Raw genomic sequence first — 24,368 nt, 5'->3', positions numbered from 1 at the left:
GAAAACACCTAAAGACAAGCAAGCGGTTGACTCAGGTGAGTAGGAATAGAGAACGGAGTAGGTTGGGCACAGGGACGGCCAAAATTAAACTAAAAATAAATAAAACTTAAAAAATCTTAGGTTGTAGTCTAAGAATATCATCATCATTTAGACATGGATGGAGTATTTCTACTTTAATATAAGGGGTGCTGTGCTCAAAAACACTAAAAACACTTTCTGCAGGACAAAACCCAGCATGATTAGAGTTGAGTCAATACCAAGTAAAATGTTAATTTGAGGCATTTATCTGAATAATATCAGGATGATTCAAGTCTCCCTGAACCCTTCAATTACTTAGTCCTGAATTACCAGTATTTAAAAAAAAAGAAAGAAAAAAGGCAAAAGTGTTTGGGTAATTCTGGCATGAATTATTCAGATAATTTGCTGCTCCTTGATTTCATTTTTGGATATGGAATCACATTCTCTGTGACCAAAATTGGAAAGAAGGCTTAAATTTAAATAACAGTTTTTCAAGTAATCTAACTTGCTGACTCATCTAGGCATGGATGCCATATTTCTACAGCCCAGGGTGACCAGATGGCAAGTTATTTTAGAGACTCTGCCTAAAACGGCCCACGGGTAGGCATTACATTTTCCAATGATAGACAAAACAGGTAGACTTACTTAGCTACTTTTGTGATCTCCTTCAGAGCTTCACTGAGAGCATATCTATAAATCCCATCTACTAAAAAAAATGAGATTCTGGTTCAAAGAATAAAAACATATACTTGAAATACCCAATATGAAACTCACTGTAGGAGGGTAGACTTGTAATCAAAAGGCCTAGATTTCTACAGAGCATACCATCCTTTCTGTGGGATGACAGGCTTGGTCCTTTTTAGTTTTCTTTTCCTTGTTTTTCCTCCTTTTCCTCTCTCTAGCTCTCCCTCTCTCTCCAAATATTCTGAAATCCTTACCATGTGCCAGGCACCAAGCTAAGACATTGGGGTACAGACTTGGATATGATGGTACCACCCAGGGTCACCGGTGTCAGGAAGTTATACCTTTCATCGAGTTGACCATGTTTTAACTGTATCCTCTCTTAGTTTTCTCTTGATCATGATCTTGCTGAATGAAGGGACATGCCTTATTTTGGCCCAGCAAAATGCATGGCTTATTGCTAAGGACATCACTGAGACAAGGGCACTGGCAATCCAGGGATCTGACATCCAGGAGGGTCATATAGCTGCACTGTTCTCGGCATGGGAAGGAAAACCCCAACTGGCTGTGGTTGAAGCAGAGATTCTCAGTGAAGGTACTGGAAGGCGTTTGAGTAAAGTCTCTACATGATACTTTTAAACCTCAATGACTTGCTGCTTCTTTAAAAGTCCAGCCTTAAGAAAGTTTATAGACAGGCCCAGCTCTTTTAATGTGCAGACACTCTAGTGGTGGCAGACATGTGGTGCAAATATGACATGGGTTCTATATTCATCCCCTTTGGAATTGCACAATTCAAAACCAGACTGGGGAGGGCGAGGAAAGGAAGCTGGAGGTGGAAGAAGGGAGTTGTTTGTTCATAACTTTTGGGACTACACTTAAACCAGGATTAGCATGCTGAAAGAATGTATTTCTAGTGGGATAATTTTGGTTTCCAAGGCAGATCTCCCCCCGTACCCTCCTACCTATAGCTCATGGGTGTTCTACATGTTTATTTCTTGCCTTCCAAGGGCAGTGCTTTAAGATAGAACATGGGGTCTTAGTTGCAATAGCTTTTTGTATGTCTCAACTCATTAAATTTTGATCCTAAACCTTGTTCTACTGTCTTCCTGTGATGGAACACCCTTTCTCCTTTTCCCAGAGGGTATAAGGACCTTATGAATAGAAACTCCATTTGTGAGTCATGCTCTCATGAATCCTGCAAACTCTGGCAGCTTTTATAAAGTTTGCTAAGCTGTGCCCAGACACTGGAGATATCTGAGTATTTTAACAATCCCCCATAACATGGGCATTTTCCTCCACACACAAGATCCTCCTATGCAACAGCCGAGGACAATGCAAAATTGGGATCATTTCAAAGGAGAAGCTGTCACTTAATGAACGTAATCTGGAGAAATGGTTCAAGATTCGGATCTCCTTCCCCCACGTCATAGGGACAACGCTTCCATCTGAAATAAGGGTTTTCTCTCTAAAATGAATGTGAACCCTAGGGAGGCAGAAGTGGGGTGGGCGGGACAAGAGTGGGCAGGAGAAACAGAGAACACCGGGGAAACATGGGGAGGGGTGCGGGGGAAGGAGACCAGACAGGCTCTAGGGGTTTTTGGAGCAGAGGTGGTCACCCCAGGTAGACCATGGTACTCCTCCTGACTCATTGGCTCTGGACCCCAGAGCTAGTATATTAGACACGAAAACACAGAAAAACATACTTTAGATCAGAGATTAGAACTTGAAAGTACAGTTTTGGGGCAGAAACTCTAACGTCTATAGCGTTACTCAGTGCCCTTTTAGTACTAGCATTCTAACAAACTTCTCTGAACTGTTACATTGGTAAGATTCAGTCTGCTCCAGGGGATTCACTCTAGAACTATGCAATCAACATACTCTCAGCTAGCTTGGTAACATACCTATGACTAGGTAATTATATAATTATCCCTTCAAGATCCTTAAAAAGCCTATGAAAATACTTTAAGATCAAAAATTTAAGATTGAAATGTGGTTATTTGATTATATCCAGAGAAATTATGGCAAAGATGCCTTTGTTTACCAGGGATTCCTTTTTGTGCTGACTGCATTTTCCATCATGATTCTGGAAATGCTGTTCGGTGGGGCTGAGGGTATGCTTGACTTGGGACAGGTTTCAGCCAGGGCCTCACCTCTACCTTCCCAATGTCTTCCATGTCTTTGCTCATTTTTCTGTTTAGTAATATGTACTGACAATAAGGACAGAAATGTGTGTGTGTGTGTGCGCGCGCGTGCGCACGCGTACACGCGTGTGTGCGCGCTGGTGGTAGGGGTACCCTGAACTCTGACCTCCTATTGGGCACAGCAGATGACCACTGACATACCCTCACATCAACTCAGGCCAAACCTACCACTCTCTTTGAAGTGGCTGTTGAACAATCTTGACATCTATGTAAAATATGGGCTACTAGCTCTTGGGTCCGGATGTATAATTCCCAGTGTGGCTAATTCCTTGGCAGTAGAACCCACACTAATGGTGTTTATTGCTTAATGTCTTTTTAAGGAGTCTACTCTCATGTTGGTGCTAGGATTAGGGGTTTCCTGATGCTAACCCCTCAGGCTACAGTGCCTCTGTGGTCAAAGGGGATGTGACCAGTGGTGGCCAGGGGTTAATGCCCTCTGCCTATCAGTAACTGGAATCGACGCTCACTTCAAGTGTTACAGATCTTGGATAGACTTAAGCTCTGGGAAATGAATGTCTTACTGGCATTTTAAAATAAGTAACTGCAAACATTCCCTTGGAGTTGTAAAAATTCAAGACCAACTTGTCCTTTATAAGGAAAAGTAAAGATAAATCTGCTTGTTATAAACAAAGTCATCCTCCACAGTTGAAACACACTGGAACAGCTATTCGGAGTAATAGAGTTGAATCTAATTTTAAAGGGCAATGAAAAGAAATTTAGATTCTTTGCTATCAAGCTGTGACCAATTTTGAAAAATAAATAGCAAACAGAACCCCCTCACAGAGCTGACATTCTTTAAAGTGTTGTATTTATTGTCCCTATTTTTCCTTTACTAGGGGAAAAAAAAAATCTTAGGAACTAAAATGTGATTCCAGTATAGGCCTGGAACAAGGGTCCACTGCCCGACTCTTTCTCCCAGGGCTATACTGAGAGCGCCACCAGCAGCATAATGCTTAGAGCCAACTCCAACCCAATGACTGCCATTGCTTTCCAAAGTTATATGATCCCAGGCAGTCCCTGCTCCCAAGAGGAACCATGTGGCCTTCAAGCAAATTCTTGGGCCAAGATTTAAAGGCACCACTGACAGATGGACACTTGGGTTCCTTTCTTTCTTGCATCTTTCTGGGGGATGCCCTTTCTATGGGTCCCACAGGCAAAATGAAGCAGGCACCAGAATCACTTAGGTATTTTTCATGTCTACGCTCCCATGCTAGTTCATCTCTCTGAGGAATCTTTATCTCAGCTAGATACATCTACCCTTGCTTTATCTAAGGAACAGACTGGGCTGGTTCTCCCTGCCTCTGTGTGATGATGAATCAGAGAAACCTTCCCCCATATGCCATGGACAAACTAGTGGGTTTTCACTTTCCACAGAACACATGCCAAACGACAGCCATGATAAGGGATAAGTTAATTTATAAGGTAGGGAGGGGAAGGGGTCTGGATGTTTATTTAACTACATTGAATATTATAATTTTGGGGTTTCTGTTTATCACTGAAGGAAAACTCTGTTAATACATAAAGCCAGTGAATCTGACAGGTTCAAAACTGAGCCTTCAGAAGGACTGTTCCTTAAACTGAGTAGGAAAGTGTTAACCCAGTTGTGGGATGTCTGAGTAACCTCATAACCTCCTTTTGTGTTCTGATTTTTGCAATCCTATTATAGTAGACTGTCAGCTTTGTTCTCTTACTTGTAAGAAGACAGGATGAAATATATCTGGCAGGAGAATCTACTGGGATACTAATTGTCTTGTTTCCAGGTGCTGTAGGAACCTGGAAGAAATGAGAGGTTTTCTCCTTCCCGCTCCCAAGGAGTTTGCCAAGCCTTTGTGCTTCCTTGCCTCAGGGTATTTTTGGTGACTTCTGCTTAAGGACAAAAGCAGAATTTTCCAGGCACCAGAAGACAGAACCTAAGATGGGGACGCAGAGGGGTGGGGAAGATAGGTTGGAAGAAACAGAAGTGGACCAATACCAGTGTCTGGGAAGGCAAAGGGTATTTTTTTCTATCTCCTTCCCACCCCAGGCACTGGGCTTTTAGCACTGGCCAAGCTGCCCTGCCCCAGTGTGGCCAGAAACAGCCCAGACTTAGGCAGCATGTTGAGCCTGACCCAAGCGGAATGCTGGTGACCAGTAAATACTGAAGCTCCAAGGTGCTTCCTTCAACTCATGGAATGAATGAGACCCCTAGGGGAACCCCCTAAAATGACTGAGATTTACTTTTCCTCTAGCCTGAATGGAGACCTGGAGCAGAGTAAACGTGATTTAGAGGCGAAAAAAAAGGAAAGCGACGTTTCTTACACCTTAGAATTCTGAACTAACATTTACACTCACAACACATTCACTTGTATTTGTGTACCTGTAACTATTATATACATACACACACACATCCACACAAATGTTTTGGAGGACTTTGGAAGGGTGCTGAAAGGCGTGCCACAGCTTTCTTTTAATTTAAATGATTAGTCTCTTTTAAAAGGGTGTTGGGGGTTTAACTCTTCTGAAATAAATCTGTCAAGAGGCACTCACTGACTTAACTCCCTGTCAACTGCTCTCTTCTTAGCCCTCTCCTCTTTCCTGCTCTGTTAGGGAGTTAGTTGTATGTATCCCTGGGGGACGAAGGAAAGCTATGCTGAAGAAGGACTTTGCTCAAAGAGGAGACTGAGACGCTGGGGACCCTGGAGATGATCCTTTTATATACGCCATGCATACATTTTGAATCACAAACATTCTGTTTGAGAAAGGCCATTGTTTTGTTGGTGGGAGCTCAGAGACCGGCTCATGGACCAGAATTGCGGTTCCAAACACTGAGGTAGAGCATGGCAGGACCTCACTTCTCCTGAGGGCAGCAGACTGCTGACTAAAGGAGCTTTCAGTCTATAAGCAGCAATGAAGGAAAACCTCAGCTCTGTTTCAAAGTTCTGATTCTGATCGGAGGTTGACTCATTCTACCCACGGCAGGAAATTTCATTTCTATACTTACTTGGTACTTGACTCCATTAAAACAAAGACTGAAAGCCAAGGTCAGTTGGGAAGCACAGCATGTTTGTGATCTGAGTAGATTCCTCTGCCCTCTGCTGCTGGACTGGAGCCCCTCCAACAGGGTACTTGCTCCCTTTCTAAGGCCCAGTTACAAGTCTGCCTTCTTCTATTTGGGGAAAGAGTTGTAATTTTCTACTTCCTTGGTGTCAGCCCCTGGGAAAGGTGCTCCAGGACTGGCGTCTAAAAGATCATGCAATTCAAAGTGAAGGCATGGCACTGCTGAGCACTACAACCCTAGCACCACGTACCGTGCATAGTCACACAGATGCTCTTCAATCAGCGTGTTAGAGGAAAGATTGATGCAGCTGTCGTACATCTCCTAGAGAGGTGCAATTAAAAGTCATCTGAACACATGCGACAAGCTCAGCACATGCACAAGTCTCAATAAACAGGAGGCAGGCAGGAGACAGATTAAAGGGTAGAAGCTTCAGACATACTTTGAGGAGCCTGGGGGAACTGCTGAGATCTCTGACTTGCGCGAGAGGAACCCTTAAGTCACCTGGAAAAGTTTTATTCCAGCAATGTAAGTTTGGACATATTTAATCCAAAAGGCCTGGTGTTTGGGGCACCAGTGTGACTTTTCTAGCTGAAGCAAATACATGCTAAAGTCTTTTAATAACAAAGACAACTCGGTGGAAATCAGTGTAATTAAAATGTGTGTTCAGTTAATTCGAGTGATATTCACTAAAACTTGATTTTGGTATTGCAAAGAAGAATTTGCACAGTTCTTAGACCTCACTGGAATGGGATTTCACCTTATGGCAAATAATAAATTATGCAGGTGTGACTCTGGTTAGCAGGATGGATATTCTGGACCCTTCTATCCCTCAGAGAGTTTCACATTTTGGCTGCTATACCATGTTTTTTTAAGGGCATGGCATGCACAGAACATGCAGGAAATGTTGCCTAAAAAGATGATTGTATCTCCTATTCACTGGCTTTAAATCCAGATTATAGTGCATCGTTTTACAACAAATGCAATTACACAATGTAGTTCATGGCATACTCTGCTGTCCCCTGCGCGCTGGCAAGCACTTCAGACCACTAGAGCTTCCTTAGGGGCTTGTGTCGTAAAACGCCAACGAGGGGGTCCCTGTGGTGTATTCATTCTAAAGGTCCTTCCAAAGTTGAGTAGTTTAGAAACAGAGTTTCTATTTATGTGCTGTTTAATTGGGCTCGAGAATAAACTATCCAGTCCCGTGAGGAGAACGAAGGCTTCCTGCGGCAGAGTCAGTGCCAAAGAAGGGCCTGATTTCACATCAATTAGTAGTCTAATCTTGTAGAAATGGCTCCCTGTCTATGACTCCTAATTCTCAAGGATCAAAACTACTTAGGGAAATTTAGGGACCAGAATACAATCTCCTGTGATTTGTTTAACCTTTCTCTCTTAGAGTATTTTCAAAATGTACTCTAAGACGACATATCTCATTAGAAACACATGAATTTGGCTTTTCATGAATCCTTTGGAATTCTCCTGGGATGCCCTCAAGGTGGCCAAGGGCAACAATCTGTAGTGTTCGGAACAATATAATTAATTTAAAGGAATAAAAAGGATATTCTCCAAATAGCACTCACCGCCTTATTCTTTCCTTTGCTAGCAGAGCTCCCTGGATTTCCCTTACCGTCTGCGGTCTTCCTCCCAAGTGAGGTTAAGGGAAGAGTGGAGGTCTTCAGCTGGTTGGACGCCTGATAGTTATTATTATTGTTCTGGTTGCCACTTAGCGTCTCCATGATGGATCGGAAGGTTCCAAAAGGCCTTTTCAGTTGATCCCCCGGTTCACTGCTTGCGGAGGTCCGCTGGAGGGCTCTGCCCTTATCTCGGTCCTTCTCTCCGTTTAGTTCAAGGCTAGTTTGCTCCATCTGCACCACAGGCTCCTCAAAGGTAACTCTGAGTTTCAAGTTCTGCGACGTTCGGCGCTTGGAAGATGGGGACTTGAGGGCGCTCTTGGGACTCGTGGCCACTTTCTGGGCAGCTGTGCTGTCAGGGCTGGGCTGAGGGAGTTCTCCAGAGGGCTGGTTTGGGGGCACGGTTCCTGAGCCTGGACTCTGGGATTCCAAGTCTGGCTCGCTGCTCTCTGAGGTGGGGGACGGGCTATGGCCCTCCAGAGATTTGGAGGCCTTGATACTAAAAGGAAACCTGCGTCCTGATGCCAAGCTGTGTTTCTTTATCATCAGGTGTAAGCTTTCTGCGCTGTCCATACTCTCCACGCTTTCCACGACAGGCTGTGGTCTGGGCCTGTCAACCTTTCTCACAGGCGTGCCCTTGGGGTCCTCAGAGTTGTTGGAGTCCGTGTCAGACTCACTCAGTGGCCGCTGCATCAGCTGCTTCAGCCTGGCTAACTTCAGTTCCCTCTTCTCCAGTGGGGTCTTTTTTGAATTTCTAGAAGAAGCCTGAGCATCCTGGAATTCCAAGGACAGCTTTTCCTGGGTGCAGACATTCTCTGAAATATCTTTTCCTAATAACTGGCGTAGGATTTTATCCGAATCTTCGTCTTTAGCTTTGGCCCTAGCCCGGCTGGACACGGACAGGCTTCCAAGAACTTGAATCCCCTCTTGGATTCCTGGTTTGCTTTTGCCTATAGGCTCATCATCTGCATCTGGGGATTTCCACTGGGACTTTCTGGAAGCTGGGGAGGAGGGTGAACTGAAAGAGGATGAAGGACATATGAGATGACTTCCTACTGGGTTAAAATAACTCAGCCACAAATCACCGCATGGCTTAAATGCCACTAATAACTTACAAATCACTAAGACTGAAATAAGAATAATGAATATGTGTTTCAAGCAATCTACAAGCATTCCATGGTGGCAACCAGAACCAGTATAGTATGCCTCATACCTTTTGCTTTGACTACAAAATTTATTCTTTTGTAGTTTTACAAAACTACAATAAATAGTTTTACAAAACTACAATAAACTACTGTTTTATTGTTTATACATTAATTTTGCACAAATTTTCTCAATTAATCCCATCTTCAACAACCTTATGAACCTACATATCTTTATTTCCATTCCATAGATGAAGAAATAAAAGACTCTGAAAGAGTAAGTGACTTGTTTCTAGTCCTGGAAAGAAGAAATGGCACAGCCAGAGATAAATTCAAGTCTTCTGACACTAGGTCCAGTGCCTTTCTCCATGTGGTAGCTCATTTTTATTCCTCTTTATAAGAATAAAATGTTTTCTGTTATCTTCTTAAAAGATATTAAAAGAGAGTCCAAAAGAAGGCTCTCACATTAAAGACAGTTAAGAATTCTAACCACCAACGTTCCTGGTATTACCTGGGCGAAGAAAGGAGAGATTTGCCCTCTGATTTCTGGGCTTCCAGAAGTTGTTGGAGCTGGTTCTGCAGTGTGACACGTTGCATTGTCTGTCTGGGAAAAACAAACCAAAATATATAAGCTCTCTGACACGTTGCTACTATCATAAATGAACAGGTATACATTTTTTTCATGATGATTTTCGATAAGTTGCAATAAATCTAAAAATCTTACAAATGTGCATAATCTTCATCCTTATAATTTAGAAATTTTCCTGAGGATGCACTCAAAAGTATCCCAAAAGATAGTCATTATTCACATGAGTAAAAAAACTACAACCTAAATGATCATCAATAAGACTGAGTAAATAATTTATAGTTATTTCTGTGAAGGCAGCTATTAAGAATGATAATATATTTGAATATCTATGACATAGAAAAAGTTTCCCTAATATATGTGTATATAGGTAGAAAGTATACAGTATGAAGTGTCCTTTAGAAAAGGGAAAATTTGGACACAGAGACAGACACACACAGCGAGAGCATCACGTGAACATGAAGGCAAAGATTAGGGTGATTCATTCATTTACAAGCCAAAGAATGCCAAAGATTGGCAGCACACCACCAAAAACTAGGGGGGAGGCACAGAACAGATTCCCCCTCACAGCCCTCAGAAGGAACCAACCCTGTCAACACCTTGATTCCAGACTTCTAGCCTCCAGAACTGTGAGAAAACAAATTTCTGTTGTTTAAGCCAGGCAGTTTGTGGTATTTTCTTACAGCAGCCCTAGCAGGCTAGTATACTAGACATATGCTCACACATTTTTATATATTCATATTTCACATGCTCATCTATTATACTTAAAAGTTGATGAGTCCTTTCTGAGGGCTTTTTTAGAATCTAGAGAATAGAGTCCTTTCTTTCTCCATTCATACTTGTGATTTCTGTCATCAGTCCATCTAACTGCCTCCAAATAGTTTTCTTGACTGTGTCATAATTCACTCTGACACCTAAGAACCCTATAAAAGGAGTTTAACCTCCTTTTAATCTTTCTTCATCTGTTTTAACCCCTCACTAAATGTTTTTCTAAAAAACTTGACATGCAGTTCCAAATTTCAAAGTGGGAAAAGTAGAGTGCTCTTACGTATTTTTATTTTGTATGCATTCTTGAGACTAGGGTCAGCAAACTATAGACTATAGACTATGGGCCAAATCCAGCCCATCACCTGTTTTTGTAAATAAAGTTTTATTGAAACAGAGCCATACACATTCATTTACATATTATCGAGTGCTGATTTCACGCTACAAAAGCAGAGTTGAGTAATTATGACACAGAACATGTGGTGCACAAGCCTAAAATATTTACTATCTGACTCTTTAGGGAAAAGATTGCTGGCTCCTCCTTTAGACAATTAAGTTTTCATTATGTGAGTCACAGAATGAGTGAGAAAAATGAGATCACAGACTTCTTAGGTCTTAGGGATGAAATGTTAGGACTAAGACTGACCACTTCTGAGAAAAGGAGAGTATTGGGGGCTGATGGAAGGTTATTATCCAAATCTGTTCTCACAGAATTAAATTTAGGCAGCTGACAGCTGTTGAGTATGTGCAGTGACATTTGGCAAGGAGAAGACTGGGCTTCCTCAAGCCAGTATCTAAGATTCGGCAGTCCGTTTAAGAACACTTGTAACTCATTTGTTTAGTTCCTCATCCCTGCTCACGAGAGCTGTTACCAGTTTTGATGCTAACCGTATTAATTTTCTACTTCTGTTAACAAATTATTACATGCTTAGTGATTTAAAACAACACATGTGTATCTTACAGTTCTGTAGGTCGGAAGACCAGAATGGGTCTCTCCAGATTAAAATCGAGGTATCCACAGTCTGCATTCCTTTCTGGAGGCTCTAGGATGAAAGTCTATGTCCTGCTTATTCAAATCAGGCGCAGACTCGGTTCCTTGCAGTTGTAGGACTGAGGTCTCTGTTTTCTTGCTGTCAGTTGAGGGTCATTGCCAGCTCCTAGAGGTTACTGCACTTCTTGGCTCACAGCCCCTTCCTCCCTCATCAAAGTCTGCAAGAGCAGATTGAGTCCTTCTCACACTTTGAGTCTCTCTGATCTCCTTTTCTGCCTTCTCTTTACTGTTACTCATGTGATGAGATTGGACCAACCCCAATAATCCAGGGTGACCTTAACTCCATCTGCAACCTTAATTCCCTTTTTGTCATGTAAGGTAACATATTCATACCTTCCAGGGATTAGGATGTGATAGACATCTTTGGGGGACAGTTTGCGGCGGGGGGTGGGGGGCGGGTACCACACTAATACTGCAGAGTTCGGTAAATACTGCTTACTCCTCTAAAATCAGAATCAGTTTTCCTTTTTCCAAGTTCTGTAATAATTAATGTGTTTTCTAAACAGATTTCACTTTCTGTAACCTATGGCTTTTGACGTGTTTTCTTAACTTTAATGCACATTCTGATAATACGCTTCTATGTCCAGAGTAAATCGAGTGTTACCATACATTGTTTTCTCTTTATTGAAAAAATACCAAGTTATTTCATTGTTTTTACCCAACATGGAAAGAGTTTGCTAGCTTTGTTTAACTTAGTTTTTTTCTGATGGCTAAATTAATACAATTACTTTAAAAATTCAAACGATTTAGAAAGAGTGAGTAACATTTTGGAGTGTATCATACCAGCTTGTGGCGGCAGGGAGAGCGGGGTTGGGGGGAGAGAGAGGGATTTCTTAGAAATGAGATTATACTGCACACTGTATTTTGTAATTTTCTTTTTTTACTTAAGGAAAGTAAAATACACTGTGTGTGTGTGTGTGTGTGTGTGTGTGTGTGTGTGTGTGACTTCATTTTAACTTGATTACTTTTATAAAGACCCTATCTCCAAATAAGCTCACATTCCGAGGTACTAGGGGTTAGGACCCCAACACATCATTTTATGCGGCCACAATTCAACCCATAATACCTACGCCTGTAGATCAGGATCTCCAAGAGAGCTGAAGGTTGCCATTTCTAAATAATAGCTATGTTTATTAACTCCAAACGGTTGGTAAAAATATTCTAGTAGGAAAAGGCACTCAAGACTGTCTCCCACTCAACAATTTTGGGCTGAAAAACTAGTGTTTTCCGTCCTTCGTCCTGCACCTTTTGATGTTATTGATGCCCTAGAACCTGAAGGGTACAGTGTACTGAGGATAGACTAAGTGAATTTCTCTGTTCATTTCTAGTTTTGCCAACCTCACTGAGACGCAGAGTAAGTACACGACTAGGGTCTACAACATAACTTGTCATATTTCATCTTGTCATTGGCCTAACTACAACTGTCTACAGCATTCAGTTTGGAGACAGCGGAAGAACTGCTGTCTGTTAGCATACATGTGTGTTTTATCCCAGGATCATCAACACAGAGAGCAGCCAAGACCCTGACCTTGAAGAGTTCTACCAATAAAACAGATACTATAACTCATGAAAGCTTCTCCGACTCTGTGGTAAGAGACAGTGGAAGGTTTTGTGATCTTTTCTCTGAGTACAAACGTTAAGAAAAAACATTCCATTGGACCATTTTAAAGTTCCTCTTGGTGGATATGTCCATATACTACTGGGGGGAGTGTCCACCGGTACAACAGTTCTGGAGGACAGTGGCGAGATCTATCCACATTTTAAATACATATGCACTTTGTTCTGACAATTCCCCTTCTAGGAACTTTTCAGAAACACCAGTACATGTACATAAAGACGTGTACAAGTACGTTCGCTGTAGCAAGATAACTTACTGAGTTACGAATCTGTGTGCATTTTCCCCAGACGTTCAGGCTCGCTTAGCTCACCTGCCCCGGGGGAGTCTTGTGTAATTGGGCAGAGGATTCTTGGAGGGAAAGGAACCGTTCTAATTTTTAAGTTTAAATTTTATTTTTTTTTCCTAGTAAAAGCCTAAATTCATTAAAGAGAGTATTCTAGGTACTGGCAGGGGGAGAAGCAGAGGAGTACAGAGACTCTTACCTCTAAGGCAAGAGGATAGAAGCAGAGAGAGAAAACAATTCCCCGAGCTTAGCGAGGAACCAGAGGATCTCAGGACTTGTCATATTGTTGCATGAATTACACTTCTAATCAGTTAAGGCCTCCTACCAACCACAGGTCTTTTTTCACAAGGAAAGAAAAAAAAAAAAACTTTTTATAATTTTAAAATAAAACTTCATTTTTTTCCTTAAAATTTAATTTTTAAGGTTTGTCCTCCTAATCTGTCACCATTACTTTGAGGACTATTTTTGATGTTCAATGATTCCCTTCCTAGTATGGCAGCTGTCTCTTGGCTGATGTGTTTTCCAAGGGCTGACCTTGGTCCCCTCAGACGAGCATCAGCTCCTTAATCCTCCAACCTGCTGGAGACCCCTCAGATGGCCTCTCCTCTGGTCCTCCTTTCTTCAAGCATATCATGGCAGCCTTCCAGAAATGCTTCCCTGGCATCTAGGTATGCAGTGTGTACCAGCTGAATCATCTCATCAAAAAAGAACTGATTTTAGCTAGACAAAGAGTGTTTTAAGTAACATCACGCTAAGTTTACATTCTGAGGATTTTAAATTCTGAGGATTCATGAATCGTCTGCTTAATTTTTATAATAAATTTGCCAGTGATATTTACCAGGTGACCTGTCTGTAATTTCCCAAATATACATTTTTTCTTTTTGAGAAAACTGAGAAACTGGCCCATCTCTAGCCCTTCTCTCTCTCTCTTGCTTTTGATGATTTGCTAGACTGTTAAGGACAGAAGTTTGGGATGATGCCCACGTGTGCTTTCCGCACCTGCCACGTCATCTGACCCTGAGATGTGAGCACAGAGAGAGGCTCCTTTCCCTTGTCCACTGTGGCTTAAGTTCTCCGCTTAGGAAGCTAGCTCTGCATTTTTTTTGTTTAAATATCATTTTGCCTCTGCAGAAATGGCATGAATGCTGGCCATGAGGACTTGGGACGGAGGAAGAAAAGAAGACGAGGAGGATACTAGGGAACTCCTGTAAGACCAGCAGGAGGGAGCCTTCCAAAGACCTGGCTGAAACCTAAGCACAACGACGAGCAGCCAGACTTGGTTCTCGTGGAACGAACAGGTCACTCACTCCTTCAGCTGCTTGGTTAGCTTCACCACCTGGGAGGCCAGCGACATGCAGGTCTCCACCACCACCAGGTACCGGGAGCACAGGGTGTGTCCGTGGCGCTCAGCGCTCTGGGAAGGCTTTTCCCCCGCGTGGTTCTGCATGGTGACATTTGCTCCATATTCAACCAGGGTCTGTCAGAGAATGCGGAGACATGTGATTATATCAGAACCTCCCTCTAAACGTTATGTATTTGTTATTTTTTTGAATTGAAGTACAGCTAATTTACAATATTGCTAGTTTCAGGTGTGCAGCAAAGTGATTCAGTTATATTTATATACATTTTTTTCAGATCTTTTTCATCATAGGTTATTACAAGATACTGAATATAGTTCCCCATGCTATATACAGCAGGTCTTCGTTGTTTATCTATTTGATGTAGTTAGTATCTGTTAACCCCATGCTCCTAATTTATTCCTCCCCCTGCCTCCCTCTCCCCTTTGGTAACCATAAATTTGTTTGCTATGTCTGTGAGTCTGTTTCTGTTTTGTATATAGATTCATTTGTATTATTTTTCACATTCCACATACGAGTGATACCATATAGTAGTTGTCTTTCTCTGTCCGACTTACTTAGTATGATATTCTCTAGGTCCATCCGTAAACATCCGTATTTTTTAATGACTGTAACAGAAGGTTGAATGGAACTTTTCCTGTTGTTCCAAAACCAGTCACCAGAGCCCAGAGCGGGACACGGTTGGGTTGAGGAGTACCATCACACACAAAGGACAGCCTCTGGTGAGCTTTCAGTGGTCAGTGTCAGATGCCTCGTTTTGGAGCCTACAACGATGCAGCCAACCAATCCCACTACTATCAATCTCACAACAGCCTCGGAAGGAGACTGGGAAGGGGTGGAGGCTCCTTCTTCCTTAGAGTCCTTTCCTCTAGGAGGTGTGCAGGGCAGTGTCTGTGGTGAGAGGCTTTGTCCCTTTCAGTGGGTGGGCCCTTGAAGTTGGGGATGCCCATAAGAAAAAGAAGGAATTTTGTTTACTTTTTCCTATTTACTTGGGCAGTGCACATGATCTGTTGCTGAACCTACCCAATCAGGAATAAAAAGAACAGGAGAGAATTGTCATGTCAGGGCCCACATTCCCACCACGTGCCATGGCAAGGGTATGTCCCATATATTGAGCAGACGTTGTAGAAGGGAGCTTGCTGTGAGCTTGTTATCACCCAATTAAAAAGGAGAGGGTTCTCGGGTGACTTCCCTGGTGGCGCAGTGGTTAAGAATCTGCCTGCCAATGCAGGGGGCATGGGTTCGATTGCCTGGTCCGGGAAGATCCCACATGCTGCAGAGCAACTAAGGCCGTGCACCACAACTACGGAGTCTGTGCTCTAGAACTCGCAAGCCACAACTACTGAGTCCACGTGCCCCAACTACTGAAGCCCGCACACCTGGAGCCCATGCTCCGCAACAAAAGAAGCCACCACAATGAGAAGCCTGCGCACCACAACGAAGAGTAGCCCCCGCTCGATGCAACTAGAGAAAGCCCGTGCACAGGAACGAAGACCCAATGCAACCAAAAGAATAAATAAATAAAATAAATTAAAAAATTAAAAAGAAAAAAAAGGAGAGGGCTCTTTAGCAACAGGAGGCGGTGGGGTGCAACACAGGTGGAGGGGACTGTATGGCGGAGAAGGGTGTGAGGTCGGGGCCAGATCTCCTGTCTCAGGTATCAGTGGGAAGGCTCTAGAGGACCCTCTGAAGTCCCCACCCACCGTGCCCACCAGAGATTCAGCCTCTGAAGGCTTCCCCAGAGGGCATCAGTGGCCAACCATAGTGAGCTAAAGAAGCAAGACAACTTTCAGGGAGATGCCATGACCTCTGGCAGTAAAGCAAAGAGACAGTTGACTTTTTCTCTCCATACCTCCCCTTTGTCCCCAACACCGGAGCCCAGAAGAGAGAGGGGAATAGGAGCTAAGGTGGTGTGTAAAAAACCAGTCATGCCTCCGTCCCGTACCAAGTCCCTCTCACCCTGAGTCTGATCTGGGTTGGGGAGGAGAATGCTTTGAACCAGAAATAAGACTGAGATTTTTAAACTGGTTTGAAGTAAATTTGTTAATAGTCAAACAAAAGCAAAAAGTTAAGGAATCTGGCCAGGGTACCATTAGTAGAGGGGAGAGAGATTTTATGGAGCACGGTTGACATCGTTAATTTTTTTTTTTTTTTTTGTCTGCACCTCGGCTTGTGGGATCTTAGTTCCCTGACCGGGGGCTGAATCCTTGCCCTTGGCAATGGAAGCCCGGAGTCCTAACCATTAGACCGCCGGGGAATTCCCGGACATGGTTAATTTAAAAAAAAAATCAAAACTCTCTTGTTTTTATGCTGTGATGACAACAGACCCCACAGAAAGCTGTTACACCCACATTAATCAACTGTCAGAGTCTGCCGTATTTTTTGACGCTATCAAGATCAGTCTGTAGACCTCTGGATTTATTTTAGTAATAGAAAATGTTTTTTCCACAAGAAATACTTGGGATTTTTAAATTCCTAGACTACTTAGACTCAGAAGTCATTAAGGAGCTTCATTTTCCTCTCGGTTTATGATCACTCACCACAAAAGGTGCTATAAGGCCACTGCCACCCACGTCACAGGGTGTCGCAGAGATCATCTCACCCTGAGCTCTCAGAGACTCAGCATAAACGCACTATTATCGCTCCCCTTGACTCTGGCCTCTGCAGTTATCTTTCCAATGTTTTCCATACTCAGTTCCCCTCTTCACTTCATAAAGGTCCTCGCTCACCCCCTTTTCTACTTTCAATCTCTTTGTACCTATTTTTTTTTTTATTCTCACACCCAGTGGATAGACCCGCTTCCAAGATTATTCAAGTTTCCACATCCATGGTGTCTAGCGCCAAAAATATCATTTGTGTTAAGTGGAGAGACGAACACTCTGAAAAGACAGACTGCCTCTCCTCACATATTAAGAAGGAAAATAAGTAAGATCTCAAACAGAATTCGTGATATCAGCTGGTTTTCTTTGGGTTGCAGTCATTTACTGGCTGATAAAAACAGTCTACTTCAATACTATTAAATATAGAGTGTTTTGTCACATGGAAAAATGAAGTTTTCAGTCTTCATTTAATTATTTTTCCTCCACAAAAAGTAATGCTACTCCTTTCATCTTTCTGCAGATCCTGGTAAAAATTTAAATTTCTCTCTTTTCTCATCACTCCTTTTACAACTTGGTGTCTTAAATTAGAAGATGCACGCTTCGCCAACAACAGTGGGGAAACTTCCCAGACACTTGAAATATTTCCTATCAGCGTGGCTTTCCACAGAGTGGTTGCATGTGAGGAGACTCTGCAGAGGGCTTTTCGCTGTGACCTCTGCTTTCCGGTTTTATGAATCTCTTGCCTCTTACGTTTAATGCTTTTCCACATTGTTTGAATTCCCTGAGTCCTCTCTACCTTCCCGAGCAAGTTCTCACTTCCCAGTTTTCTCTCTGAGATACAGTCTACCTTGCTCACAGTAGGACCTCAGTAAGTACCCGTTGAGTTTGGAATAAAAGAAACAATACCTAATAAGGCTGAAAAAGAGTGTTGTTTTCTTAGAGTTCTTACATATGCATACTTTGAACTGTATAAATCTGGTGAGGTAAAAGTATTTTCTTTAATCATGGCCTTCAGCCGTACGTTGTCAATCACCCTTTCCTACATCTCAGGCAGATGTGGGAACAAATCCATAGATGTTGGGTCATTTTCAATGATGAGAATGGTGTAACTGGTTGGACTCTGGTAATTATGATTTATGTTCATAAATTAAATTCCAGGTCAATTCTAAACTCTGTTTCCAATTCAAAGCTTTTCCTCTCCTCACACTGTCACTCTCCCTCCTTCTCTTCAGCTCTCTTCTCTCTTCGTTTTGTCAGTCAGGGCCTTACATTTTCTAGGTAAAAAAAGCCTATCCAGTTTAAAAAAAAATTTTTTTAATTGAAGTATAGCTGATTTACAATGCTGTACTAATCTCTGCTGTACGGCAAAGTGACTCAGTTATACACAGAGACATTTTTAATTTAATATTCTTTCCCATTATGGTTTATCACAGGACATTGACTATTTCCCTATGCTATACAGGGGGGTGGGAGAAGGAAGGACTGGGAGTTTGGGATTAGCAGATGTAAACTATTGTATATAATAGATACCCAGTTTTCACATTCACGTGTGCCCCAAGCTTCTGAGGACTCTCGCAGGGCCTCCCACTATGTGCTGTTAGGATGGCGGCACTGGGTGTGGCTCAGCTTTGTGCAGCTCTGCATTCAGCTGTGGGACGAGAGGCCAACCCCTCTTCCTGTAGGAACCCTGTGCTCTCTAAGCAGCTCTCCTGGATGTACCTCCAAGTGGCCTGGGGCAGGGGGAAGGGCCTCCCCACCTCCTGTGGCTCTGCTCCCCAACCTCTCTACATCACTGCACACAAAGGACATGGTAATATTCCCAGGGTATGTTGGGCTAAAAGGATGAGGCCACCGGAGGCTCTTGGGTGGAGCGGCTGGCCAACTGAGGCCCTGCTGAGCCTGCCCACGGGCAGAGGGGACCAATATCAAGGGCCTCCTGTAATCAGTTCTGGGACTTTTTGAATGCTTTGGGGAAGCTCAGTCCTACTACAAAGAATGGGAGAAGAAAACGACACCACTGTCTCTCCTAAGCCTCCTGCTTGCTACTCTGAGGAATTCTTCTCATTCTTTCTTAAAAATTCGGTCCTGTGTTTCAGACATTTGGGAAGGCGAAGTGTGCTAATGACAGCAGGAAGGGCGCACCCTCCATGTGACGGACTCAGCGATCAGTCTGGTAGTGGTTTCCTGCTGTCTTGAGAACATGGGGTACTTCATTGTCCTCAGCATTGGGGTTTTAAGGTAATGCTGCAAGGGCAAGAAGTGTCCCCTTCAACATCCTGTGACACTCCAGGAGAAACCCAGACAGCTACTGATGCCAGTGTTTGTGTGCATTTCTGGAAATACAAACGTATCAGTTTGACTCCTCACGATCCACTATAAGAGGAAAAGCTGATTTAATCCAGACATTCTCCCAGTGAACAAAATTCCCATGTTTTGTTTTATTACTTGATGCACTCATTTCTCTCTCCAGAGCAGCAGGGCCTGTGTACCTGTATGCACCCGAGGTAGCCATGCTGGGAAGCCACATGAACGGCGCTGTTGCCTTCCTGGTCTACTTCATCCAGTGAGATGCCCTGCTCTTGCATGAACTGAAGAAGCCACAGCAGAATCTTTTCCTATTAAACACAAGGACAGGCTGGAATTAATAGACTGTCACGTAGTGAAGTCTAATATAAGGACAGAGGAAAACAGAACTCCAACATGTGAAGCTTAGATATAGCCAAGCTTACCTTACGAGGAGGACATTTCCATTCAGTATGAACTGAAAATTCTTGCATCTCTGACTAAAGTTAATGAAAGAAGAATGCTCTGAGAATTTGAAGAGCAGAAAGTTATCTCAGAAACGCTCTTGTTTTGCTTACTTATTCTACAGGTGGGAAAACTGATTCACAGAAAGTTTGAGTACCTCCTCAGTCACACAGTGAGACAGTCAACGTTGGAACCAGCCCAGTCTTTTGAGTCCAAGGCAATGTTTTTGTTACTTTGTTATATTATCTGGAGGCTTCAAGAATATTATTGTAAAACCTTGGACTGTTGAGATACCCAGCTTCTACTTTAAGTTTATCATGCTTCAACCATGCCTTCCTAATCCCATACCGTACAATCAATCAGCTTACAAAAAAGAGGCAACATCTTAAGTTGCTAAGTATAAGATAACCACACTGAAATAAAACTGGGACCCTCTTGATTTTTCTGACCAAATGTTGGTGTTTTTTTTGTTTGTTTGTTTTAACAGATAAATCTTTCTCTTCTTCTATGTTAAAGGAAGGGGACCCAAAGCTTTGAACACAGCCTTTCAAAAGCAAAGACACAGAACAGTCAGTGTGTGTTGTCATAATCTGTTTGCATTTTACCCACTGAGTCTTTTGTGGTATTTACATGTTACGTTTGGCCTCAGGAGAAAGCACGGGGATGGGAATTCACTGTTTTAAAATAGAAAAATTAAACATAATGTTAAAAAAATATGAGAGTGGTAAAAACAACAGCATGAAGTTTAGTGGGTGGAATTTGACATTTAAAAAGATGATCATGCGTTTGAAATAGCCTTGAACCTCTCCTTAGCCTTTTAAAGGATTTTCTTTTCCAGTTATTTGCTTGGACTGGTCATGAACTTTTATATTTTCCTGGATTAAATTTGCCTTCACCTTCTGAACATGCCAACTAATCTGCTAAAGGAATGCTGGATAAAAATAGCCAGCTCCTTTCATGTTTCTCCCCTCATGTGGGGAACAGGGCACTGTTTATAAAGGCATCAGTGACATCAGGGAGAGACTGAATATTTGTACCACACCTTTTTTTACACGAGCAAGCAGGGAGTAACCCCTCTAAAGAGCAAGGAGAGAAAATGTAATCAATACCTACAACCGACCAAGAATGCACCCCGGGAAAGCATGGTGAGTGTTAGCTGCAAAAGCAGACAGACCTTGTAGGAAGTGAAACCCTCCACGTCCCTAGAGAATGAGGTGGAGCAAAGCCTGGAGGCTAGGGTTGGGAGGTAGGAGTACGATAAGATAGGCTGATGTGCTTAATCCTCTTCTTCAGAGGCAAACTTGGAGGAAGCTGGGAGTGACATTTGGACCAGAGCAGGTGATGTTTCGAATGCATAAGGTACAACAACTTCCTTTATTTTTCCTAATTAGGTAGGGAAAAAACCGAAATATTTTTATCTGGAGACAGATGATCGAACCATGTGATCTTAACTCCTGAAAAGATCTGGATGAGTGGGTGTACCTCAAGATCAATGACATGACCAACTGGTTAGAAGTCAATGCCTAAGACACAGAAACATCAAGCGGGCAGGTTGCTGGGCCCCTACTGGTGAAAAGGACAGTGCTGCCATCTTCAATGTCATTGTCAAGTTTGTGGTGACCCCCATGATATTAAATGTTAAAAATGCGAAGTGGCAGAGATTTTAGGGAATGATCCAATTCAATTATTTTACAAATCAGAAAACTGAAGAAGACAACTGGATATTCTCTGATACTCTAGCAGCTTCTCTCTTTAGCAAGTAAAGTTCAGAGGAGTTCAAGATACTCAGAAACGTTTTATATGTACCTTCTTGTCAGGCATACTTTCATGTTTTTCAGACTCAATTAAATATTATAGTGGATATGTCTATTCCACATGCATAGAAAATGCCCTTTATTATAATTCAGTGTTTCGAATAACTGAATATAACTGAATAACTTACAGTAATGGAGTTATAGGAAATAGTATACTATTCCTAAGACTAGGAATTTTCCCTTTGTAGAAATCTGGGAAGAATCTAGAGACCTGGACTTTGCAGGGGCTTGATGACCTGGGAGAACAGGGCAAGGTCTGTGTGAGGCAGGAGTTGCCTTGGCCCCTGACTCTCCCAGTCAGGTGCAGTCCATACTGTTATGACAACCTGCCTGCTTTTCTTACGATGTCATGGATAATTCTTTCCTATAATTAAGGCTCTTACCCAATTCAACATGCAAGACTTACATAAAGGAAGAATGTTTATCCTATTGTTCAGAACAAGGCACGTCTTTGCCCAGCCCCTCCAATTCAGTTTTGTGTTCTGCAGTGGACAATTTACTTTAATAAGAAGCTATGCAACTGGCCTGTTCACTGAGAAATCGATGGAAATGACAATCTCCCCTACGATACGGTGCACAGAAGCACTGCTCAAAGGGATGGGCTGGCTGTCCACTTAGGATTTCTGAGAGGGACATGGAGATGGCTAGAATCCCTTGGTTTGGGTAAAAGCATGTTTAGCATCCAGTCTCTGAGAAATGCTTTCTGCTCTGATTCTGGAGAACATTCCAGCAGAGATCCACAGTCCTACAATTTAAACAGTGACTTATTTGACAAATATCTAGTAAGGAGAACAGAACAAATACAGCTATTTTCTCCAACTAAGAAGGCCCTTGTAAATGCATACATGTTATAGATATATATGCAACGATGCCCACCTCTTCTTTTATCTTTTAGACATTCCGCGGGTTCTCTCCTCTGCCCCCCACCAGTGTGTGCGTGGTGTGTATGTGTGTGTATGTGTGTGTGTGTGTGTGTATCAGGAAGATGTTAAAGGAAGAATGTAACTTCAGATCTTCATTTTCCCATAGGCATTGCTTTCAGAGAACATCCAATGCAGTCCCACGGATGGGCTGGCTCTTCTGTATTATTTCTGTTTTACAGAATGCCTCTGCAACTGACGTTCCACCCAATCACCCACGCACCCACCTACCCATTCAACTTACATCTAACGACTTGAAACCTACTTCATGTACTTGTTTCCTCCTCTTGAGATTTTCTGCTCTTTTGGTGACCTGTTTTAATGTTGTATTTTGCAAGTTCTTAAAGGCAATGCAATTTATTTAAAGCGGCAATTAATGCATGTAATTTATGAGATTTGCTGGACAGTCCAATTAAAAATGTAATTGAAAACTATGCCACCGGTTTATTACTGGTATCAATAAAATGTCTACAGTTTTGTTACAGCCATAAGTTCAAAAGGAAGCAGCTTTGTCTGTGATCATAGGTTATCAACTCTAATGTGCCATCAATTATAAGATTCACTCCAGTTTTTGACATGTTCAAATGTAAAAGGATGGCCAGCAATAATCTCATATTGTCATTTACTGTAAGATAAATGTAGAATCTAGAGATAGTAAAATGTGAAAAAAAATACATCTAAGAATTGATTAAATAGGTTAAGGCCTAAATAATTCTTTGTCCAATTTCTCTGATACTTCACTCATAGTGAAATAAATATATTAAATAATATTTATAAAAATAATAAAGTGGAAGGTATCCAATAACCATAATAGCCAACATTTACCTAGTGTCTAATATGTGCTGGCAGTGGGCAGTGCTTCATGTGGCTTTTCTCATTTGGACCTCAGAGTAACCCTGTACAGAAGGTTCTATTATCTCCATTTTAAAGATGAGGAAACTGAGGTCCAGGGAGACCTTTTCTTTTTTTAAAAAATGTAAACGTATATGCAAGGGCTAGGATTTAAACTCAGACTCAGGAGCTAATGTTCTCTGTCTTCTGAATATGAATATCCACCATGGCTCATTGCCCCATGACCCCTGACTCCATAAAGGACACACTCCCTTTCCAACCCTTGGGTCACAGAAATCACATTAACTGTCAGTCTGTGGGTTGTGGAGCTCTGTGTTGGTTAAGCTTTTTCAAAGGTCCTTGGAGAACAGATGAATGCTTGTGCCATTCAAAGATTTTTCAGTTTGCTTTCATCTGCAATCATAACCCTTTCAGTGTTGTTTACTTTTTTCTACCCCATGACAATGAAACAATAAAGTCAACAGAATATTTCCCCTTTTTAAAGTAAACCGTGGAAAAACGATAACACAGCCTGTGGAAGGAGCCCCCTCACCAGCATGCCTATTCATGACCATTCGTAGGAACCGCTGAGCTTTTTCTTTTTTGAAAAAGTGCTTTTTGTTTTTTTTTTGATCTGTATCAGGGCAAACATTTAAAATGGAGAATGAACATAGCGTAGGCAAATGTGCTCTTTCTTGGTAAATGCCTTAATGCTATGATTCCTGTTGTTTCCGTAGCAAAACTCCTTGACCAAAAGTCACATGAAAGATTCAGAAACAAAATGATAAGTCTGATGTTGAAAGTATCAGAGAGCCCACTGAACCAGTGACCAATGCGAAACAGGCCGGAGCCCCCAAGCACCTGAGGGCAAGAGCTTTGCTGGGATCCTGGACGAGACCATCTGAACCTTCATGTTCGAATAAAACCGCCCAAGTTACACAGGCGGTGACTTTGACTTGAGACAATTCTGTCTCAATTGTTTCGCCAGCAAGCATCTCTCTCAAGGGACAGCAAAGCAGGCCCATCCGAGGACGCCCCTGCTCATTCCCTGAGCATCCCTCATGCCTTCACCTTCATGCTCCCCGTG

At 42.4% G+C, this 24,368-nt stretch overlaps 1 protein-coding gene and 1 long non-coding RNA gene across 8 annotated transcripts in view; one reads left to right on the top strand and one right to left on the bottom strand.

Moving 5' to 3' along the window:
* The window catches only part of SNCAIP (synuclein alpha interacting protein), a 150,988-nt gene that overhangs the window by 5,153 nt on the left and 121,467 nt on the right, over positions 1-24,368 (bottom strand). For 6 of the 7 annotated variants that reach the window (XM_067731562.1, XM_067731558.1, XM_067731556.1 and 3 more), the window contains exons 7-11: positions 19,458-19,583; positions 14,318-14,487; positions 9,219-9,311; positions 7,515-8,583; positions 6,188-6,258 (exon numbers count right to left, since the gene is read on the bottom strand). In XM_067731562.1, coding sequence (XP_067587663.1) covers positions 6,188-6,258; positions 7,515-8,583; positions 9,219-9,311; positions 14,318-14,487; positions 19,458-19,583 — 1,529 coding nt within the window. The remainder of the gene's footprint in view (positions 1-6,187; positions 6,259-7,514; positions 8,584-9,218; positions 9,312-14,317; positions 14,488-19,457; positions 19,584-24,368) is intronic. The other variant, XM_067731563.1, reaches the window with a different exon arrangement.
* Positions 9,850-14,423, top strand: LOC137221604 (uncharacterized). The gene is made up of 3 exons (XR_010942076.1): positions 9,850-9,922; positions 12,604-12,698; positions 14,142-14,423. It is a non-coding gene; the product is annotated as an uncharacterized lncRNA (long non-coding RNA).

This window comes from Pseudorca crassidens, chromosome 3 (assembly GCF_039906515.1).
Source record: "Pseudorca crassidens isolate mPseCra1 chromosome 3, mPseCra1.hap1, whole genome shotgun sequence".
In the NCBI taxonomy this organism is placed as follows: domain Eukaryota; kingdom Metazoa; phylum Chordata; class Mammalia; order Artiodactyla; family Delphinidae; genus Pseudorca; species Pseudorca crassidens.
The sequence above is the reverse complement of the archived record's forward strand: the minus strand, read 5'-3'. Positions and strand labels throughout refer to the sequence as shown.